Consider the following 22680-nt stretch of genomic DNA (forward strand, 5'->3'; position numbering starts at 1 on the left):
ATTTGTTTGAGAAAGGGGTTTGAAAATGTTGAAAACCTTTTGTGTAGAAACATCCGACTATTCTGTGACGTGCTATTCTAAGATTTGTATGATTCATACATTATAAATTTGAATTTTTGAGTTATCTGGACATCTACAAATACAAATGTAGAGCTATACTAAACTTAACAACGTTGACTTATAAATTGAAATTCAATGTTTGATGAATGTACTTGGACTAAAATAAAACTTGTATTATTGATATCGAGAGTTTTCGTAGCATTTAAAAGAAGAAAAGGGTCCAACATACATAACTACGTTTAAAAAGTGTTTTAACCAAATATTTAATAAGTAAAGAGAAAGTCCGGTGGGTCGGGTTTAGTTGCGTCAAGAGTTCGGGTTGGGGTTTTGGGCTTTTAATGGGCCAAGTCATTGGGCCGAAAGACGAAAAGGCCCAATCGACAACATATCGAACGACAGGTCGTCAAGACACGAAGGAGAAACGGGTTTGCCGAAGACAGACCGAAGAGCGCGGGAAGATGGCAAGTACGCTCTCGTTCTCTTTGAGGACTTTTATCAAACAGTTCTCGCCTCTTTCGAAGCGAACGCGGTTCAATTTTCCGATCCGGACCAGCTTCAAGCGACTCAACGTCACCTGCAATTCTTCCAGATTTCTTCACTTTGAAACCCTAACTTCCCGCCAAAAGGACCAGGTTCATCTTTTCGTGGACGCTCTTCTTCAGTGGAACCAGGTACTTGGTTTCTCTTTTACGCTGGTTTCATTTCCTGAAATTGCATTGGTATTTCTTGTCGTTAGCTTTAGTTTGATGGATGTATGGTTGAATTATGGTAGAAAATGAATCTTACGGCTATTACGGAAGTAAATGAAGTGATGGAAAGGCACGTCGAGGATTCTCTGGCTATTATACCGCCAATTCGAAATCTGTACTTGTCGCATTGTTCGACTATTCCATGCAATGACATTAAACTCGTTGATGTTGGAACGGGGGCTGGGCTTCCAGGATTGATTATAGCTATTGCTTGCCCAGGTGAACACAATCGATTAGTATGACGATGAAAATGCATTTTATGCGCCAGGGACTATTCTGTGATATAACGAATATTCAATTTTGCTTGCTTCCTCATCCTATCTATTATTTTGGGGGTTTAACTTGGTAATATTTGGATGGACTAGAATGGCATGTAACGTTGATGGAGTCTATGAATAAGCGGTGTCTTTTCTTGGAGCATGCAGTGGGTCATACCGGTTTGACAAATGTTCAAGTTGTGCGAGGAAGAGCAGAGGTAAGTGGACATTGCGTTTACGCAATTAAACACCCTGGTCTATTTAGCCATTCAAGTTTGATTCGTTGTCTTGATTAGTTCATATACGTGGTGGTTAGTATCGATTTTATTAGATAATGAGCAAAATTTCTTGATATTGCGATGTATCGATAGTGTTTTTAAAAAAAAATGTGGAAGGGACACGTTTTTTGCTTGAGTTATGGTAAAGAGATTTGCATGTTCAACAGTTTTTCGAGGGTAGAGTTGGTAGCATGCTAGATTTCATCATTATATTCTCTGTTTTCTGAGTACTTTAAGAAGTTGAAGTCATTAATGAGAGTTTTCCTTGAGATAAATTTTTACTCTATATTATGTATTATTATCTTCTGAGAGAGAGAGAGGGAAGAACACCTGCTCATGTCTCCAAACTTTCTTTGTTTATATTTAATGTGGCAATTATATATCCGATGTAGGGCAGAATTTGGGACATGATCTTTCCTTACGGGAGAAATTTGATGTAGTAGTGGCTAGAGCTGTCGCAGAAATGAGAATTTTAGGTACCATCTGAATTTGATATATATAGCTTCCTTCTACCAATCTTCAATACATTTGTTGTTTTGCTCTTGCTTATTATTTTTCTTTGATATCTTTTCTTTCAGCTGAATATTGTCTTCCTATGGTTCGTGTTGGCGGTTTGTTTTTAGCTGCCAAAGGCCACGATCCTCTTGTATGTTCTCTATCCGTTAACATTGTGAACGTCTACTCTCTGATTGCGTTCTTCTACTTCATTGGGAGTCTGGGACTGTATGCACATCGTTTCCATCATTGATACTATTGTTGCTTTCTAGAGGCAGAGGCATTTGATGTTAAAATCTCCATTTTACTTTAATTATTTTCAGTTTCTTGTTTCCTTTTCCATATATGAAAGTAGTCATTTACAGATTATAATGCACAACAGGATATTCATTTTTGTATGGTCGATCTAAAGTATATAAGTATAGGTGCTACACAATATTGTCATGGACGATATGAATATAAAGATACGTGGTAACTATATTTTTCTTACCACCATTTTAATTTTTAAGGGACTCCTTTTGAATTTAAGTTGATGTCTAGCATACTTCGTGACTTTGGAGATTTCTCTGAACTGAATTCTTTAGAGTTGGAATATATCTAACTCATTTTGAGAAAGTTTCTTTGCTTAATTGGTATACTTTGAATTTTAAATTTAAATAATCTTGTTAATTTTTAGTTTGTTACTTTTTTGTTGCATGACTTATTCATTCTAGAATTTCTCGTTTTGACAGGCAGAAGTCACAAATGCAGGAAAGGCAATTGAAATGATGGGTGCCTCCTTACTGCAAATATGCCCTGGTGTGTTTGTCTTTTTATTGGTCTTCCTGCAATGTCATAATCTCATGTGTACAGTAATAAAGTTAACTGATTTTTGCGTCCTTGAGGATTGCTTTATAGTACAGAAGCCTCTTCTGAAAAGACACTCCCACTTTTACCTCGTAGCCAGTTGGTTTTCTAGATACTTCAACTTAGTTATTCCAATGTGTACTTGGAACTACAAGAAATTTTCTGACGCTGGCAATTTCTGCTACAATCTATATGAACGTGACGTAAAAACTATAGGATTTGCCAGTCAATTAACTGGAATTTTGACCCATTGCAGTGAATTTCGTCAAGCCTATTTTATTAGTAGGCTTATGTTTTTTTTGAAAGAATTTGCATATTTGTTCTAGTATTTGATTTGATTTGACTGGATTGTCTTTGATCCTAAGATTTGGGTTATTAGGCTTTTTTGCATCCGGAACTTACTAAACTGTAGTATTCTTGTGGAAAAATCTTTTTCTTGGGCAAGATTGGATTTAGAACTATTTTCTCAACTAATGATAATTTGATTTATAGTTCCATTCATGAAGTATTTCCAACTTATGCTTTACCTTAACTTTACCCGATAATTATGTAAATATTGTCTAATGATCCCTTTTTTACTTGTGCAGTGGAATCACATAGTCCATATGGGCAGCGAACTGCCGTTGTTTGTTTTAAAGAACGGCACACTCCGAGGAAGTATCCTCGTGATCCAGGTACACCAGCAAAAGCCCCATTATAATAGATTCTGTGGGCGTTCGGTTTGGTTTCAATTCATGTGTTCTTCACAACGTCAACCGGTTGTTTAGTATGCAAAATGCTTCGAGAATGCGTGTGATTATAATTACCTTAAGATAGGCACCTTTTTATTTGTTGTGCATATCAAATATCATTTCACGCTGAATAATTCTTTAGTGACATTTGTTTATTGAAATACTATGAAGCATTTATTTATTCACCGTCCATTTTGGATTTACTTGTTGGTTTTTCTCCCTCCCGCCATTATCCTCATCAAGTCCGTCTCTTTCTTTACACCGACCTTCTTAACTCCACCCTTGAAAGGAAGGGATGTGAAATTTGCATCATTCTCAATCTCGTCCAGCTAAAAAAATGTCCAGAATTAAATCAATAAAATACTTAAAATAGGGCATAAACTCTACTCAACTACAAAAGCAGTTTACCCCAAACGACAAATCAAACGGGTAAAGAAATGTCTATCGAAATGTGCAAATCTAATAAAAAATCTCCCTAACCTAGACAAATTTAGCACTCACGAAAACATCTCATCGTTTCCTTCAAGAAATTTCCTTTCTCACCTGCAATTATGTTGTTTATTGTGCGTGACAAACATAGATCCACCCCGTTTTTTTTTTTTTTTTTACAGATTTTAGAACTAAATCGGTAATAATCATTTATTGCTCAACACCTGCTTTTGTATTTAGACGTATATTTTATTCCTTCAACACCCGCTTAAGAGTACACGCACGTTTATTTCTTTCTTCCTCTCGCCACATACCTTCATCAAGTTATTCAAATGCTCTAGTCACCCTCATCCTTCGTTTCCTTTGTTAGAAAATGAAAATAATACCACAACAGTCAGTATAAATGACTTAGCTGTAGCGTGTCTTCGCTAAGTCTATAAACTCTATTCATTTTATATCCCATTTAAAGTTCCAAAAATAGACATGACTATGATTAAGGGGACAATTGGTGAAACCCCTCTCTGCTATTTTGCTTGTCTATTATTAATTAACTAATTTTTTTAGAAATCTATCTATTGTTGTCTTTCCTCCAAGTATACTGCCACGGGCGACAATATATGTATTTAGTTCTAAGTTGTAAGACAGTCCAAAATAAACATACCTCAACTGGCATAAAACTTGAACCATCAACTTTGATGATAGAGGTTTGATTCTTCTACCCCACATGTAAAAATGTTGTTAAACTATGAGAGGCTTTCAAGATCATTGGGTTTTGCAGGTTTCCAAATCGAGTACTATATTTACTTTTTCGTATGAACTCTTATTTTTCCAAGAGTAGTATAAAATAAATTGAGTTCTTCAAAAAAGTGAGTATTTAAAGTATATAAAATTCTGGTACTAAATCATTAGCCATATGCTTGCCATAATCCTTGTTTAGGCATGAGGAGTTGCTTTTTGGAATATTTTACAGGTAAGACTTCTGACCATCCGATAAGATGGATGTTTCTTAATCTTCCTCGTTAGCTTTTCATGGATGCGATTCTGTAAATTGCTTTGCCATCTAATCGTTTCTCTTATGTCAAGTTACCTATTATTGCACTGCACCAAGGACAAAGGAATAAACCTTGCTGAACCCAACTTGGAAAGATTCGCCAGAGGGAAAGGTTGATAAACCGTGTCGCCAGGTATAAAGGCTATAAGCTGTACTTATAATTGCTAGATTAACCTGATTTGAGTTCAAAGTATATAATTAAGCTTGTTAATAAATAGAAATTTGGATGCGATGTCTTATTCGATGATGAATTTTAGCTAAACAGCCAAGTTTGGAATTAATTTACACCATTATCTTTAGTCAAAAGTAACGTATTTATTGTTGGAGATAAGATTGTTTATTTCAAACTACATGCAAATATCTTCTAGGTTTAGGGGACAGGTTTTGTATAGAAGAATCGTTCGTCCTTTTATCTTGTGTTGTTTTTTGACATTTTTTTTGTCGATTACTTTGTGGTGAATGATTAAATAAGATTTAAACATGAATGTCATTTCAGTTCTCGCACTCCAAGGTATTCAATTAGTCTTTATATTGTAAGTGAATTACATTTTCCCCCATGGGTTAATGTTGGTTTTCAAGTTAGTCCTTGTGAGGATAACATAGTTTCCTTTCTCTCTCTCTCTTCTATATATAGGTGTATCCATTCCGTTACTTAGTCGAATAGTAAACTTTTTGAGTTTGTTACTGTAGAGGGTTGCCCAGCCCCGAGGTATCCCCCAAGAACAATGGCATTCCGAAACCTTAATAGGCTTCACGTCTCAAAAGGACAATTCCCCCTCGAGCTCCATTAAGGGGAATGGTCGAGTTGAGTCCACTGTTGCACATATTTTGAGTGGGAGTCAAAGAAAGTGAAAGATTGAGTCTTATTAATAGCCACATTCCACCAACTTCAAGGGACAAGTGATTCTCTCTATGCCTAACCAAATTGAACACTTGAGGGTACTTGGCCAATTGAACGGAGTTAACAAGTCTAAGATTAATACGTTGAGTTTGTGTTTGAGTTGTAAAATTAAGTTCATAATTTGTGGTAAAACAATAGATTAAAAAAGTAAGATGAATTTCTTTGGTAAATGTGAAAAATAGATGGAGAAAAAATGAGAGAGAGAGAAGTCACTTGATAAATGTTCAAGTTCATAGTCATAAGGGTTGGAGTATGGTTGGTTCCATATCATGTAGTGCAATTACTCTCTAAACAAGAAGTCAAACATATGTAAAGCTAGAAGATTATGATTTATTTAGATCAAACAGCTTTAGGATGAGGATTTAAATGGTTGAAGGAAAGGAATTGGTGCTTCAACCTCAAGTTGAGCTAATGATAGTAGTTAGAAAGAAAGATTATGAAATAATTAATGAGAAAGGAAGGCTGTTTCGTGAGAACCGAGTACTTTCTTTTTGGAGAAAACAAATGAAAAAAGGTGGAAAACCAAAGGGGGGAAAATTAGGTGGATATGTGAAAAATGACCCTTTCCTAACCTCCCTCAAACATCAGACTTTGTATATTGTAATAGGCTAAGTAATTCCCAAAAGTCTTTCAACCTATAATTTCGTAACATATTGTTTCAGGTGAAGATATTTTCACTAGATCTTTTTATGATATTTGCCTGCCACGTTAGTGCATAGTACAATTATAACCCTTTTTAAAATATAAGAAAGCCCTTTTCTGATGTCACACCTCCTCTTTCAATTATTCAATATAATCTAATTCTTCTATAGTTCATTACTTTCTTCTTTGGTCTTAAATATTTTGTGTCAATACATCTAATTTGGACTTTTATGTGAGAATTTTATTGATTATATGGTGAATTCTCTATCTTTTTATTTTTTTTATTTTTTGGGATAAAGAAGCTAGGTGCTGAAAATGTTGACACTTCTTAGAATTAAGATCATTAATATTATTATTATTATAGGTATGAACGTCAGTAGCATTAGTATTTTAATTATGGTCCATCCCCTATATTATTTCTTTTTTACCAATAGAGCCCCACAATCCAACTAATTCTTGTTTGTAAAGAAGCTACTTTGCATAATTTTTTTTTTTTTAATCAAAAACCCACTTCCACAAGAAAAATAAAAAAGGTCTGATTGAAAGGGAAAAGTCTTAAAATAAATGTTGCAAAAGAAGGGTCGTGTGGTTTCCTCTCTTTTTTTTTTCTTTTCTTTTCTCTTCTCTTCCTTATTGTTATTATTATTTTCAATTTGACCCCTCACCCTCTCAACAAATTGCTGAGTTGCGTCCTGCAATTTGGGAGATAAAATGTTTCTTTTTTCCTTCTTTAGTTTGGTGTTTAGTCGGTGTTTTTAGGGGATTTGCATATAATCATATATCTCAATGGTAAAAGGTTTCACTGAAAAGAATAATATTTGTTGTTCTTATTTTATTGATTATTGATATAAGGTTTATATGGTCTATTTTTATAGCATTTTTAATGTATTTAGTGTACCATGCTCCCATTAACTTCAATTGCTTGGACCCGCCTATTTAATCTGATTTGGCATATAGAGTTTCAACTTTTACGTATTTTGTTCCTAAATTATTGCAACCACAGATGGTGAACTGATGCAGGTTTATGTCTATTATGATCTCTTTTGAGTTTTACTACATATGTTTTCCTTTTCTTTTTTTTAATGATTTTTAAAGAATCTTACTTATAATTGTGAGTTTTTTTAAGAGTGTATATATATATATATATATATATATATATATATCATTATCTGCCTCTTACTCGTTTTTCAAAATCTAAACAAAATGTTGAAAATCCTCGAAATTTTTTCATTGGGTTACCAACTTTTTTAAAAATAAGTTTTTAAAACTAGCTCATGACTAATAATTGTGAGTTTTTTTTTCTTTTTCTTTTTTCTTTCTGAAGAGAAGTAAAAATCATGATAAAGAATCGTAAAAGCACAATTTCAAAATCAAAAAACTAATTAGGATTTTCCAATAAGAGCTTTATTTTATCTTATTTTTGAATGATTACACGTTTTTTTTTTATTAATTTGGTTACTGTTTTGTGCTTAGAATTACATTATTACAATAACATAATTGTTTTTCACAAATATGAATTTGAGCGATATTCGAAGATTGTGTCATGTTATTCTAGACACGTTTTTTTTCTCTTTGTTGGTGCAAAGTCATTCAATATATTTTGATTCTATTGGTTTGTTCTTTTGTTGACTTTTTTTAGTTCAATTTCGATAAGAAATTAGAATATTAGCTTCTTCCTCACAGCTATATGCTTATGAGTAAAGAAAACTTAAATGAGTTTCATGGTTTATTGAATTTTCTTACAAAAGTGCACCTACGATTTAATTTTTTAAAGAAGAAATCATATAAATCAAAAGAATCCCATTACACTTTATCCCATATTAGGTATAAACACAATCATATTCGTAATTACAACTAATAACATAGAAAAGGTAAGGTAGGAAGTTGGAACATGATAAATGGGGGCTTGTATAAATATGGAGCATTTTTTAAGTTCAAATTTCCCCATGGTTTGCAACTTTAATAGAAAGTAAACAAAAATAAATCAATCTTTTACTAAATGAGGAAATAAATTGGACAAAAAACACCATAAATTGAAACAAAAGTACACCTACCTTGAATATTGTTTAATTGATCAACGATGCTAACATGGGTGTAACATGACTAACATCGATATATAATACCAATCTTGAGATCTAAGATTCAATCCTCTACCTTAAATATGGTAAAAGGAAAAAGTAAGCATCGAGTGATCTCCTTAAATATTTGAGATTTACGTACATATAAACTAAACAAAATGTTAACTAATATAAATCATGTTAACACATATCTTATATAAAGTTGATCAAGAGGTTAAATATTTGATTGATAAGAAAAATACTCTCAAAGTTTAGTAATTTATAAATTTAAATTTAAAATCGTTAAAATTGTAAGACAAACATTTTTTGATGTAGTTTTTGGCTTGTCGAGTAGTCTAAACTTTCGTTAAATAATACAACAATGTTAGATGCTAACCATGGATTCAGACAATACATCCAATATCAAACTTGCAATCAGGTTCACAGCTGCCTAAAGTCAGTACCAAAAGTTAATAGTTTCATAATTTAAGCTTTTGCTTATTTGTAAGACATAAAAGTGATTACCATTTATCAAACTTTATTTCATTCTATTGTCTTATCAAAATCAATTGATAGGGAGAAAAGAAAAGGCCACAAGATAATATCCAATAAAGAAAAAATATAATATATATATATATATTTTTGTGAAACCATTCTTTTTATTTCAATTCAATATTTGTTCCACAAAGACACAATACTACATGATAAATTGTATAACTATTCTCTGAACTTTTTAAGTGGATTAAATAAATTTTTAACTTTTCGAACTCCTTTTCATTTGCTTTAGTTTATATATAATGCTTTTTATAAAAGATAAAAAATAATAATAAAAAAAAAGGTTAGGATCTGTTATACAAAAAATTGATTTAATAAGTACATGATTTAATAAATGTAAGTCGCTCAAAAATATCTAAAAAGAAAAAAATTAAAAAGTTGTGACTAATTAGATACGAATTTGCTATAAATTTAAACACTTATTAGATACAAGTCAAATAATCTTAAATTTAAAACTAAACTTATATGTTTTCATATATAATTATATAGGAACAAAGAAACAAGCTATCTCCTCTTAATAAAAAGAAACTAAAATATTTGATCAATTGATCCAAATTAGATTGACAATTCAAACATTAGATCCTTGAGATGATTTTGGTTTAGTCGTTGCCCTTTGTTATTTCTAAGATCTAAACAATAGTTACTACTTCAAACATATTATATATTAGATTAAATTGTAAATTTTGTAAAAGTTAGAATTTATTCTATGTAGTTTACAATTAGAATTTGGTTAATATAATTTGATAAAAGATTCATAAACTGCGTCTACAATTTTGAGTATTTTATCAAATCACAAGAACTAAATTCTGAAAATCTCAATTTATTCTATATTTTTATATAGAAAAAGATTTAGATGCATATTGAGCTACTCATATCTTTGTACAGCTACCTAAATATTTTAGTAGTAAATTCGAACCATAAACTAATAACTAATCTTCTTTTCCGAGCATAATTTATAATAATACTATTCTTTTTTGAGCACAAAGTCGTAACTAATAACTAATCTTCTTCATATTAGATGATCCAAAGGCAAATCTCCTCCAATTTGGCATCACTCACTTGCACATCAAGCAACGGTTTCTAAAAACACCAAAGGGGAACTGAAATCCAAAACTCTTTAGTCTTTAATAATATATACACAAATCCCTCAGAAAAAAAGTAATCAATCTAAACAAGAGGAACAGAAATCTGCCAAGCCTTAATATCACAGTCCAAACCACCACTATAAACCATAAACGACCTGTCGTTTTGGTTGAACCGATCAACCGCCGCCGCCAAACACTTGACGGGACCGTTATGCCCTTCCAAAACCCTCAAACACACATAATTTCCGGCCACAGCCTTCTTCCAAATTCTGATCGTCTTGTCCGCCGAACCACTACAGATAAAATCCAACACCACAGCCAAACACAATATCGCCTTCGAATGGCCTCTCAACACACCCACCAACTCCATTAACCCACCTCCTTCCTCCTTCTCCCAAACCAAAACCGATCTGTCACAGGCGCCAGAAAATAAAACCGACCCATCGTCGGTGAGAGCCAAGGCATTAATTCCCGAGCTGTGTTTTTCAAGTGTTTGGACCAAAAAATGTCTTTTCCCATCTGGGTTTTTCCTCCACACTTTAATCCTCTTGTCCGTTGATCCAGTGTATACGTCACCGTCTCCGGCGAGAGCGACGGCGTTTATTGCATCATCGTGAGCTCCGGCGACGGATTCCAAGCATTTGAAATCGGAAGTCCGCCAGATTTTGAGGGTCCGATCCCACGAGACGGAATAGAGAAGTGACTCATCGTTTGACAGAGCAAGAGCTGAAACCGTATCAACATGATGAACCCATGTGCATTTCTTGTGCCGTCGGATTTGGACCTGATTATTGGGAGTCAAAAGCTTGGCCGTCCGATCGCCGAGCGTCGGGAGAGTGGCTAAGCGAGTGTACTTTTGATGGTGGTCGAAATCATTAGAGATTTTCCAGACACGAATTTTATGGTCTTGATGAGCACTGTAAAGTTTATCAGATGAAACCACAAGAGATTTCACTGCACCATGTCCGGCTGTAACCATATTGTTTTGAAATTCTTCCTGATTTTCTTCACAATTTTGCGATAAGTTACGTCTCCATGATCGGATTTCTCTGTCGGAGGAACCAGAGTAGAGGAACTTTCCGGCGAGAGTTAGAGAAGAGATGTAAGAAGAATGGCCTTTGAAAGTAGTTTGACATGAAGAAGACGAAGAAGAAGAAGAAGAAGAAGAAGAAGAGTAAGATTGATCAAAATATGTATCAGAATTATGAAAAGTTTGATGGTATTCCATAATTCCCATTTGGAAGCAGTGATTGTTCAAGGCAGATGATGACTTGGGGGAACTTTTTATAGATGATTTTTTTTTCTTTCTGTTGGCAAAAAGTGGGAGAGACAAGAAATGGCCCACTTAGGTTTTTTTCTCTGTATAATTTTGGAGAACATAAAACGTAAGAAATGGTTCTAAACAGCCTTTAATTGACTTCTATTTCTAGATTTTCTTTCTATCCGCCATGCATAGAAGCTACAGCAGAGCTTGCGCTTTCACTGTTACATAATACAGATTCACCATCTTCAAATTTGACATCATCCCATTCAGATGTTTTATCTCTCTACCAACAAATGGACGACCAAATATTGAACAAAAAACATGAAATCTAAGATAGGTTTAATCCATTTTGGCTGAGAAAACGAACTAATGGGGTTTTGTTTTTGGTTCAATAATTGACAGTGACGGTTTGCTCGGGCCCCTCTCCATGAACGAACCAAAAATCAGCTTCCAGAAAACGGACAACCCACTCTTTACTTTAAATTATAAATACAATTAATCAAGACTTATCCTAGGAAAATTTTGGTCTTTAATCTCAGATTAAGTGGCTATATCTTTTGTTCTTTTCTGTTTTTGTGCTCTCCTTAAAAGTGGAAGACAACTCAATGTAAATCAGGATCTATATCTGATTGGGGTTTTTTTAAAAGAATTATTTATTTATTTGGGGTGGTTTTCTCTTTACACTGGTAATATTTGGTTTGCAAAGAGGCATTAATATTCCACATCCAATCAAAAAATTTGGAGAGGAAATGAAGGAGAAAGAAAAGGTTTGGACCTGAAAGAGATATTTCTCTCACAAATGTTTTGATGTCATTTCTGGTAGGATTTGGGGATGATTCTTTACTTGGCCACCCACTAAAGTAAAATTGATAATAATATTATTAAAAGAAGAAAAAAAAACCATAGGGTATAGTCTAAATTAATGTACATATGTAGCATATGCTTTTTTGGAACATATCTTTATAAGTTGCCAGCCCTAAAAGGCTAAAATGCAAGTGTTTGTGAAATCATTGAGATTATTTAAAAGTTTTTCTCTCAAAAGATGCCCGCTCCTCCCCTGAAAGTTCCCCTAATTTTGCTTTAATTTTTAAAATAAAAAACATATTTCGTTAAAATCATGTTCTTTGAAATCGTGTTCCTTTTCATTTAGAGAAGCTAGTTTCTCCCAAGATTTGAAAAGATCTGTTGAATTCATAAATGAATTGGTGAATTCAACATAAAGTTAGGGCAATCTTGAAGGTATAAATCACTGTATTTTTTTTGTTACTGAAAGTAAATAAGAAAATTTGTTTGTTGATTCGTTCAGTGAAAAATTAAACCTTCCTATTTCAGGATGAAATTTGGTAGTTGATGACATACACATTTGAACAAGAATAACATGAAAAAAAATTGAGGGGGAAAGAATATCACAAGTATTTGTGATTTGAAAATTTGGACTTGGTCTAAGAAAACTGATAGAATGATATTTTAATCTTGCTTTAGTTTTTTCTTTTCCTAATTTTCTAGACGGGCATAATGAACTTAATCCTAGAATCTTGACTCTAGTCCAACAATATTGACTAATTCATGAAATAAGAGATGCCTATCCCAAAAGTCTTGACTTTGGCTTAAATGGTGAGGGGTATATCAACTAATGAAAGTGGTAGGAAAGGTTCATAGGGTAAAAACAAAGGGATGAATTGCCAAAAAAAAAAACTCCTAAATAAGATTGTAGGTGCAATTAACCCTCACATTTTCATTACAAAAAAAATGTTAAACCCTCAAATTTATAAAAGCGTTCAAATTAAACCTTCAAAATTTAAATATAGAAATTGTAACAAAATGTATTAGTTGGAGGGTTGGGTTCAACTGTTATCATTTGGGGATTCAATTTCTCAGAACTATTGTAAGTTTGAAGATCTAATTTTAACACTTGTAGAAGTTTGAGGTCTGATTTGTACAATAAAAAAACTTGAGAGTATGAATGCAACTAGCATCATACTTCGAATATGATATTTGCAATTTGCTCCAAAAAAAATTATTAGAGATTCTTGTTAGAGAAAAGAAATATCCTTTTCGAGCCTTAAGTTTAAAACTTTCTCAGTGCCCCAATAAAGGAAACATCCATCCTACTCCAATATGGGGCAAAAGGGGATGGTAAAGTTAGTAAGATTAGGCAAAAAGGTGAGAGGAAAAGTTAAAAAAAGAGGAACATGGTAAAAAGTTGGATATAATTTTGAGACAGTGGTAATATGTTTTACATAAAAAGGAAGAAGAGAGATAAATAATAGAGAGGAAGAGGATGGGAATAGAGGAAAGCACATGGGTCAAGGCTTGTAACTTTCCAAGAGATTGCATTTTGGCCTTTTTCAGCTGCCCTCTTAAGTGCTCCACTGAATGGGAAATTTGTTAGATGTATTTGGTACGAAGATCCTTTTTTGAACACCTGCTCTCTGTGTGTCTGCAAAAGGACACTCCCATTCTTTTCTTTGAGTTTGAACCCTTCATTTTCTGCCAAGTGTTTGGCTCCTCTTCTCCTAGAGTAATCTATCATTTTGCTTGGCTCCTCTTGATTTCTTCCTTCTCCTTGAGTGCCTATCATTAATGCTTCTTTTCAAGGTTTTCATTTTGTAGATAGGTTTTAGCTTCATTTCCTATGCTTTAAGTCAACATTAGGTTAAGGTTTTTGTTTAGTAGGATAACTAATTTTTATTACTAGACCATGCTATGACAAAACTAGAAGAAAGTTCAATTAAAGGTTAAATAACATCTCCAGATCTTATGGATTCGTCGTCCTAAAGGATTACTAATAATAAAAATAAAAAAGAGAATGCGAATCTTTCTTTACGATGAGTTTAAGATCTAGGAGTAAAAGCTAAGGGAGCTAGAAGAGAATAGATATAACTAAGGAAGGATGTTTGTATGTTCTTAATGAGATGTTAAGACATTCCAACTAACATTTGTTGAGCTTCCCTCTTTTGGGGTTGTACTCATTTCCTCGTTAACTTAGTAAAGTTGTTGTAATTAGTTTATTAGCCATCTTGATACTCAAAAGATTACGAGACTTTTAACCCACCCTAGTTTCCTTCTCTACATTGTGTTTTGAATTACGAGTCTTTTTACTACTTTCAACTTTCTTTTCATCCAATATACTAAACTTAAATGAAAAAAAAGATTGACTTGAGGTTGTAGTATGTTCCAAGGGTTAGGTTGTTTCACCCCCTCCCCTTCCATTCTTCTTGACTTTCATTTTAGTGATTGACTACAACGTTTAAGTGGTTGTAGTATGCACTTTTACTTTCATTGAAGTCAGTATTATTGATCCCAAAAGAAAAGTATTTCACGAACCGGAGTAATCTTTGTTGTTCATTGAACACCTATTTGTTTGTTTACCAACTTTGATACAAAATCATAAACAATCTCCATTGAGGATTGCACGGTCCTTAGTCCTTGGTCCTTGTTGCTCAATCTCTTGGGCAAGGGTGGTTGTTGCTATGGTATACACAGACTAGCACAATGGTCATACTTTTCAAATAGTTTAGCTCATGTCATTGGGGTCAGCAGGTCGAGTCTAGGCGTGTTCTGATCTTGCTTTCTTTATTGAACGCTCTACAGTCTATGGATGATTAAACTTTCTTTTTTTTTAAAAAAAAGATGGAAATAAAGGTTCAAGTCCCTAAATTTTCATGGATCTCCACGGTAAACTATTGGAATTCTCTGTTGAAAATTAATATTCAACAAAGATAAAACCGGGGAAATTGCAAATAATATAAACCATACTAGAAAATTCTTACCGGAAAAGTAACAAGTAGAGAAGAAAACTTCACTACGATTAAAAAATATATATTTAAAAGATATACAACTACCAAAATATAGTAATATACTATGTCCACGTAAACAAATCCTAGATTACATCAACTTTGATCCCTTCACTGCCCGTCAAGGGTTCAGTTTTTCTCACCTAACAGTTGCACTGCAGACTTCTAAGGTACGGCAAGAATTCAGATACAGATCTATAATATTAGAAATTTTCACCGGCAAAAGAAAGGTACTAACTAAAATATATACATTTATATTAAATTAATTTAAAAGATCTAGACTGTCCAAATAAGATATATGGTGTTTGTTGGGTCAATTATTGACATTTTATCAAATGTTTCTTCCGCATCTTTTCAAACAGATCCATCATGAATAGATTTGAACATATATATAGGTAATTTGATCCTTTCAGGAATGCATCTTTAAACCTAGGAAATTATGGGAAAGTACGACACAAAAATATTTAGGATATTGACATACCACCAGATCTGCTCTTTTAAATTCCATTTCAATACTTTTTAGCTCATTTTCCCTTTCAACTAATTTTACAGACTCATAAAACCCTGTATATGATACTTTCATGATACATAACCAAAATAGTCAACCATTCTATCTTCTTGGTTGCATATATCTAAGCATCTAACTCTCACATAATAAGTATAATATATCCAATAATTTCCTGATTATATATTTGAATATGTATAAGGATAACGAGTCCCCACATTTTTATAAAGGTATGATATTGTTCATCTTGGACTTGAGCTTGTATACTTTTGCTTTTGAACTCTAGCTAAAAGACATCATACCAATGGGGTTAATTTCCTTGTTTATATATCAATGATCTTCTCGACTTTTAATTCATGTGAGGTTGCAATGACATCCATAACATATGGTTTTGGTATCCTAAAATAAAGGATTTGTGAATAGTAGTTTGAATCTATACAAGAACACTAACCTTCACCAGTTATATAATCACTGTGCTTGTAAAAAGTTATTATAGAAGAAAAAAAAACAAAGAATTGTTTGACAAACTAAACAGTTCGAAAGTTTAAAACTAAAATTGAAGCTCTATCACAGTGTGAGTGGCATAGAACTATTCATACACTTTCCAAAGCAAAAGTAGGTAGTGATTACCACTAGACCCTGAAAAATAGTGAATGAATTATAGTGGGAAGATAGTAAGAAAAAAACCTCACATCATCAATATTGGCCACAACCCCACCAACAACAAGCTTACAGACCTAATTGCACTAAAAAAACCCTAATTCAACACTATATCCCCAATTTGCTAACAAGTTTTTGACTAAATTTATCCAATTGACAAAAATTGCAGACATCAGCCATTTGCTAACAGCATGGACGTTATTATAATTTTTCAGTAATATGAATAAACAAAGCTAAAGAAATGTTTTCCAAGATAACAAAATGCTGATAAAATATAAATGATGAGATGGTCTGAATTTTTCTTTTAAATGCGATATGGAAATAATGGGGTTTTTAGTTCAGATTTGATTACCAGACAATGCTCAATTGGTTACAGCTTGGAATCCCTATCCAAATTCTGAATGTTGGTCCCATACATGACAGTGGCGATGTAGTCAGCCACCTTTAATCAAAATTTACATCAAATCCTTCGATTTCTTGTCAGATTTTTCATCTCACAAGCTGCGAATTGAAGAAGAAGAAGAAGAAGAAAGGGATAAGAAATTGGAATCGGTTCGAATTTAACCAAAAAGGAATTTGAACTACTCTGTTCTTTCTCGCGATTATTAGGTTCTATGAATGCAGAGGACATGTTTGATTATAAACAGAAAAATGAATGAGTACAATTTGTAAGCATCAACAAACAGAGAAACTCACATGGAAATTGGTGAAATTTTACTTCAAATTTTACTCGATCTGTAGTCGAAAATGAAACACTCCACATGGAAATGAAGAGGAAGAAGAAGAAGAAGAAAACGACCGCGAAATTTTCTTTTTCGTACCAAAAATTCAAAATAATTGTTTTTCGCAATTACTCTCACTTTCACTGTCATGAAATAAAATTAAATCAAATGACTCTCATTTGAAGGTCTCTTTCTCTCTTTGTCAATAGTTAACTTCATAATTACACATTTTTTAGGGGTAAAAATACATATATCTACTAAATTTCAACAACAAAACATCAATAGTAAATGCGTAAAGAAGTTATAATGTTTGAAGGTAGGATAGTTATTTTAAATTCTTACAACTATTTAATTTTTTAAATTACTACGTCCATTCGAACTTTTGACATATAATAAGATATTTGTAAAATTGGTTACCGCAATTTTAATTTCCATTTCAAGTTAGCAACGCATTGTTTAAGATCTTAATTTATGTCCTAAAATCTTAACAGAATTTAACAGTAGTTTTGAAAGTTTTATAGTATTGCAATTTAAGAAAAATGGGAACTTTTGTAATTTAATCTAATGTAGATGCTCATGTAGTTTACTATCAAACATCCATATCTAAATAAAATCAAAAATTTGTTTTTAAAATATTGGAATGTCATAATAAAGAAATGTGCGAAATGAAAGGAACATCATTGAGGCATTAAATGATTTGAAAGAAAGGGACTAGGTTAGGGCCAACATTGAAATGAAGGACATCTTAGAAATTAGGATCGATCGAGAAGGTGATGTTTGCTTGAAATACGACAAATTACTACAACCTACACCTAATAATAAGTCATGAGAGGTGGTTAATCTAATTAGCAACCCAGTCATCAAATTTTACTAAAATGAAAGAAGGTTATCGATCAGATTGTTGCTCGTCATGCTTCGTATTGTTTTGATCAATCTATACAGCCATTTCAAACATAATTGAATTTGTCAAAAACATAATGACCTTCTCACAAAACAAAATCAAGGATGTTAAATAAAAATACAAACCCCCTTAATTGACGAGAGAAGAGAAACCTTATATCAGAGAACATATTTTAAGCCATAAGAAAATTGGATGCTAGAATTGTTTTGTCTTGTCAATTCAATCCCAACATTACCTTAGTTCGATCGATCCATCTTAAGTTTAATGAGTTAAATACACCAGTAACGTTCTTTACAGATTGAAAAAGGATAATAAATCCAAGATATTATATTAAATGACAGTAACAACCCCAACAATTACAGCAAGAGAAGAGAAACCTTGTAATCTATTTTGAGCTATAAAGTTGGAAGCAAAATTTGATTTCTAATTTCAACCACAACATTTCCTCAGTTAAAACCGTCCATCTGAACCAATTTACGATGATTAGACTAATCAGAACATTCCTTAAGAGATTAAAAGTTTAAATGGACAAATTAACATGAGTGATATTAGGAGAATCATTCCACTAACCACTACTTGATTTCTTCAAAATTTATTGTCCCGTGAAAGTTCAGCAGGATGAAAAGGAAAAGAATCCTGTGGGACTTGAGGAATTATATGGCATGAAACAAGTGGAAGAAACAGACAGCAAGCTATAGATAAAGAACTAGTACCAGAAGATCATCCAGAATCGATAAGCCAACTTCTCTGATTTGAAAGTTTTCTTTGCAATCATTTACTTTCACAAGAATTGCATCCAGAAACCTAGGATGTTGTCGAACAGACAAGCAAGAAAATAAGATTTCTAGACGAAAATTCCAATATGTATATCATTTTGATTCCAACAGGAAATTGCTTTTCAACAAAGGCGAAGTCGCCCATTTCATTGAACAATGTAGGGGAAAGGAAATAACTACAATAAAATAACATGGTGAGAATGAAGAGAGAGAAAAAAATTACTAACAACTATGTTAGGCTTGTTTTCAGGATAATACAAACAAGAACCTATTGGAAGTGTTTGGCACTTTCAAAGATGACCTTATACTACGTTGGTGCACTAAGGAAATGCAACCAAGAAAAAGGCCAAGCTTTCATTTTTTTTTTTTACGAACTGCAGTAGAAACAACGCTTAATCAAGATAAGCTTATTAAATATTTCGAGCAAGCAACAAAGCACATCAAGAAATTTGTATAGGTTTCTTCACTGCTTCAGAATACCATGATTTCCAAGCTTCCACGTAATGGGAGAAAAGTTCTTTTAAGGCTGACGATTCCAAGAACAAACACCACAATATTAGTTTGTATCAAGTTTGAAGATCATCTTAAAAATTCCAAACGTGTCAGCTAATATTGACCAATGAAGGTTACAATATCAAGCATGAGAGGCGTGCTGAAGTAAAATTGAAAATGAAAACTAATGGGAGAACTGAAGATATATGAAAAGGTGACTGGAGTTTGGACATTCAACGAATTGGCCATTTAAATCCACTATGGCATTTCAAAATAAAACAGCACGTTGTTCAACTATGCTTAATTAGGGGATTTACCTTGATTGTGATACTGGGGACGAAATGTTGAGGAAAGACTTTCCCAATCGTGAGTCCGCTTCACATTGTTATTGTCCAAGACACCAACTTTAGCTACTGTTACCGGAGCAAAGGGTCCAAATTGATAGCTCTTGGAAGTTCTTTCACATTCTTGATCCTGACTGTTCTGGCTATCCTCTTGTGAAGAATTCTCGCACTGCACTAGCTTTTGGATGTTGAGGGAATGACTAAAACCCTGATAGGCGGAACTTTCAGCCTTAGTCTTCTTATAACTGACATTTGTTACGTCAGTTCCAAATGCCCTTTTTCTGGACTCTGGAAGAAGGGTTGGCTCATTCTTGACTTTGCCCCTCACTCCCAACCACCTAAATGCAGGCTTTCTCGTGTCTGTTGTATGAGTCTGCACATAATTTCAATAAATGTAAAACTTGTGCCAAAAAATAACAAAAACCAAACACATCGCCCAGTACTTTACTGAAAATGTCAACAGAAAATATTGATATCATGTAGATGTTAATGGACATTCACAGAACAATTATAAAGAAATGTCTAATTAATAAATAAGCATCTCACCCCTTCTAAACAAGTTAAAACTTATGTCTACACTAGTGATGTTCTTGTTATATTCAGTAGGCTTTTTATAATATAATTTACCCCCCTCCCTCCCCCAATGTAGATGACAAACTTAAAGAGCTTAACACCCTAGTCAATATGGGGTAACGCAGTACCTTTTCAATCAGATTCATAGAAGACAGCACATTGGCAATGTCGTATAGCCGCCTTACCTTAGCTGTAAATAATAAAAAATATGTTATTATCAAGCATTTCCCAGTTCACATTCTGAAATTAATTTCAAAGCTCAAGATTTCTTACTTCTCATTATTGATGAATTGTGGCCATCTCCTAATAAAAGCTTAGCAGCTTCGTCAAGGGAAATCATATTCACCTGTAAGGCCAATTTCTATCAGTCAACAGAACTCGCGCAGAGGCTCATCCACAAAAAGTGAAAGATAAGGTGGTTCATTTTTTCACTCACATGACTGCAGATAAATAGCTTAACAAAATTTTGTGTCAGGAGCGCCAACGACTTCTCCCTTCTATTGTCTGCAGATACTAATAGAAAGTGTAAGGGAACCTCATTGTGGGGGACAACTCAATTTTATTTAGCACGACAAATTTAGAAGTTGGAAATTGAACCCCAACCATACAAATGTTGGCAGAAGACAGCCAACTTAAACACACAGAATAAATTAAAGCAATCGAAAGAACCAAACTGAGAAAAGGCAGATGGACAACTTCCAAAGATAATTAAGCCCAATTCAACTAACAAGGAAAGTGCATACCAGCTTTTAACGACGATGAAGATGATTTCGGCACAGCTGCAGTTGAGGTCTGGCTTCCAGTTGGATTGGAAAATCTTTCATCCTCATCTTCATCATCCGAGACCTAAATGTGACCAGATGCAGGACAAGGAAACATCAAATTCCAGCCCATACGCATGCAACAATTGGGAAGAAATGAGGAAATATGAACTAAAAAACGAAAAATAAATTAGCTTACTTTGGCATAATCGTTACCATCAGATGCACTGCAATTCTCCCTCAATCCCTCTTCCTATCAAACAATTCAAAACAGATTACGCCATTTCCATAACCCAAATGGAGACAACAGCAAAATTAAATCAGCCCCAACTTTATTTCTCCCTAGGAAATCCAAATCAACTTACTTTAAGATCTTGTAAAGCCTTAGGGATTGCTCCAAACCCATTCCAGCTGTACTGATTCTTCGCCTTTCTCGATAGAACCTAAAAAACAAGGAGGGAAAACACAATCTCAAATTAGCACTACACAGAATAAGACTAAACACAAAATAACTTCATTAAACATAAAACAAACCAAAAAAATCAAATTAAATTCCCCACCCCGACGCTCTCCAAAACATTCACAATATCATAGATCCGCCGCCTTTCCACACCTGTACACACAAAAACCCTCAAATTTCAAGGAGACAAAATAACCAATACCAAATAACTAAACATTTCATACTACAAATTCAAACTAGAATTAAACCTAATCGCGATGCAGCATCGTCAAGCCCAATCGAATGAACTCCATCGTGGTTATACAAGCTCAAAAAACTACACAAAACACAAAAACAAATCAAAACCTCGGAATCATGAAACAAAAAGTCATCGATTAAACCGATAGTAAAAGCAACCATACTTTGAGCATAAAAGACCAAGGGATTTCTGCTTTCTACTGTAAGTATGATGTCTGGAAGAAGAAGAATCCGGTAGAGCGGAAGAGGATGGCAGAGCCGCCATGAAGTAGTCGCCGTCACCGTCGCCGCCGCAGATCTAGAAAGGGGCGAAGGAAATAATGCGGGAAGTGGGGTTGGGAATTGGAGGGAAGAGAGAAATGGGGTAGAGAGAAAGAGAGGGAGAGATGGTGGGAGAGAGTGAATGAGGACCGTTGAGATTAAGAAGAGAGAGAGAGAGATGAGAGATTTTAGACTTTAGGCGGGGGAAAGGGTTTTTCGTAATTTTTGAAAAAGGAATTAGAGAGCGTTGGATCGTTGGATTTGGATTATTCATTTTTTATTTTGGCCTTTCGAATATTTTTGAATAAGCGGGAAGTTGAATCTTTACGCGCCTCCGCCTTTACGTGAATTATTATCATCCCATTTTCTTTCTTTCATTTTTTGGTACACGTGGATATTCTTTCTCGTGGGATTCTTAATAATATCCGAAATTAAATGCATTTCTTATTTACGATTTTTTATTTGATTTTGCATTAAAATAAATTAATAAATGAAAACTTCTTTCTTTTTTTTTTTTAGTTCGGACTATGTTAGATACAAAATTATACTCGATTATAATAACCACCTTCCGTTGAAAAATAAGCATCTCTTGCTATAATTTTTACTGTTTAACATTCATTATCTTTTTATTCTTTGTTATAATGCTATTCAAATACAAACTATAATAACTTACTCATTCCTCCAAACAATTAAGTTTTAAACTTTGAGTTTTTATTTGAAAAGTATTTTCTCAATATATTGCCACACTAGTGTGACTTCGAATCTTCCCAATATGTTTGTAAATATTTACG

The 22680-nt window shown here is 33.5% G+C and overlaps 3 protein-coding genes across 21 annotated transcripts; 1 reads left to right on the plus strand and 2 right to left on the minus strand.

Moving 5' to 3' along the window:
- The first annotated feature begins 466 nt into the window (after window positions 1-466).
- Window positions 467-5202, plus strand: LOC103483237 (uncharacterized). Of its 8 annotated transcripts, XM_008439769.3 has the most exons (9): window positions 467-731; window positions 833-1028; window positions 1175-1284; window positions 1742-1820; window positions 1923-1990; window positions 2571-2637; window positions 3273-3359; window positions 4783-4815; window positions 4929-5202. In XM_008439769.3, the coding sequence occupies exons 1-9, from the start codon at window positions 519-521 to the stop codon at window positions 4964-4966; spliced, it is 891 nt and encodes a 296-aa protein (XP_008437991.3). In that variant the 5' UTR covers window positions 467-518; the 3' UTR covers window positions 4967-5202. The 8 variants fall into 8 exon arrangements, 6 of the variants coding, with proteins under 6 accessions (XP_008437991.3, XP_050936129.1, XP_008437984.3 ...); XR_007815961.1 differs by lacking the exon at window positions 4783-4815 and having other exon boundaries at window positions 1923-2067; XR_007815962.1 differs by lacking the exons at window positions 4783-4815; window positions 4929-5202 and adding an exon at window positions 4816-4834 and having other exon boundaries at window positions 1923-2067.
- Window positions 5203-10040: 4838 nt separating this feature from the next.
- LOC103483254 (protein JINGUBANG) lies at window positions 10041-13176 on the minus strand. The gene has a single exon (XM_008439790.3). The coding sequence runs from the start codon at window positions 11371-11373 to the stop codon at window positions 10219-10221; it is 1155 nt and encodes a 384-aa protein (XP_008438012.1). The 5' UTR covers window positions 11374-13176; the 3' UTR covers window positions 10041-10218.
- Window positions 13177-16515: 3339 nt separating this feature from the next.
- Window positions 16516-22241, minus strand: LOC103483262 (E2F transcription factor-like E2FE). Of its 12 annotated transcripts, none has more exons than XR_001762324.2 (13): window positions 21793-22156; window positions 21640-21707; window positions 21492-21544; window positions 21297-21374; window positions 21131-21184; window positions 20914-21016; window positions 20607-20683; window positions 20444-20516; window positions 20299-20360; window positions 19571-19970; window positions 18699-18789; window positions 18556-18621; window positions 18179-18449 (listed from the first exon to the last, which is right to left on the minus strand). XR_001762324.2 is itself a non-coding variant. In XM_008439821.3 (11 exons), the coding sequence occupies exons 1-11, from the start codon at window positions 21891-21893 to the stop codon at window positions 18767-18769; spliced, it is 1092 nt and encodes a 363-aa protein (XP_008438043.1). In that variant the 5' UTR covers window positions 21894-22156; the 3' UTR covers window positions 18179-18766. The 12 variants fall into 12 exon arrangements, 4 of the variants coding, with proteins under 4 accessions (XP_008438043.1, XP_050936128.1, XP_008438033.1 ...); XR_007815959.1 differs by having other exon boundaries at window positions 20607-20674; window positions 21793-22152; XR_007815956.1 differs by lacking the exons at window positions 18179-18449; window positions 18556-18621 and adding an exon at window positions 16516-16863.
- Between the last annotated feature and the right edge of the window lie 439 nt (window positions 22242-22680).

Source organism: Cucumis melo, chromosome 12 (genome assembly GCF_025177605.1).
Source record: "Cucumis melo cultivar AY chromosome 12, USDA_Cmelo_AY_1.0, whole genome shotgun sequence".
NCBI classification, from domain to species: Eukaryota; Viridiplantae; Streptophyta; class Magnoliopsida; order Cucurbitales; family Cucurbitaceae; genus Cucumis; species Cucumis melo.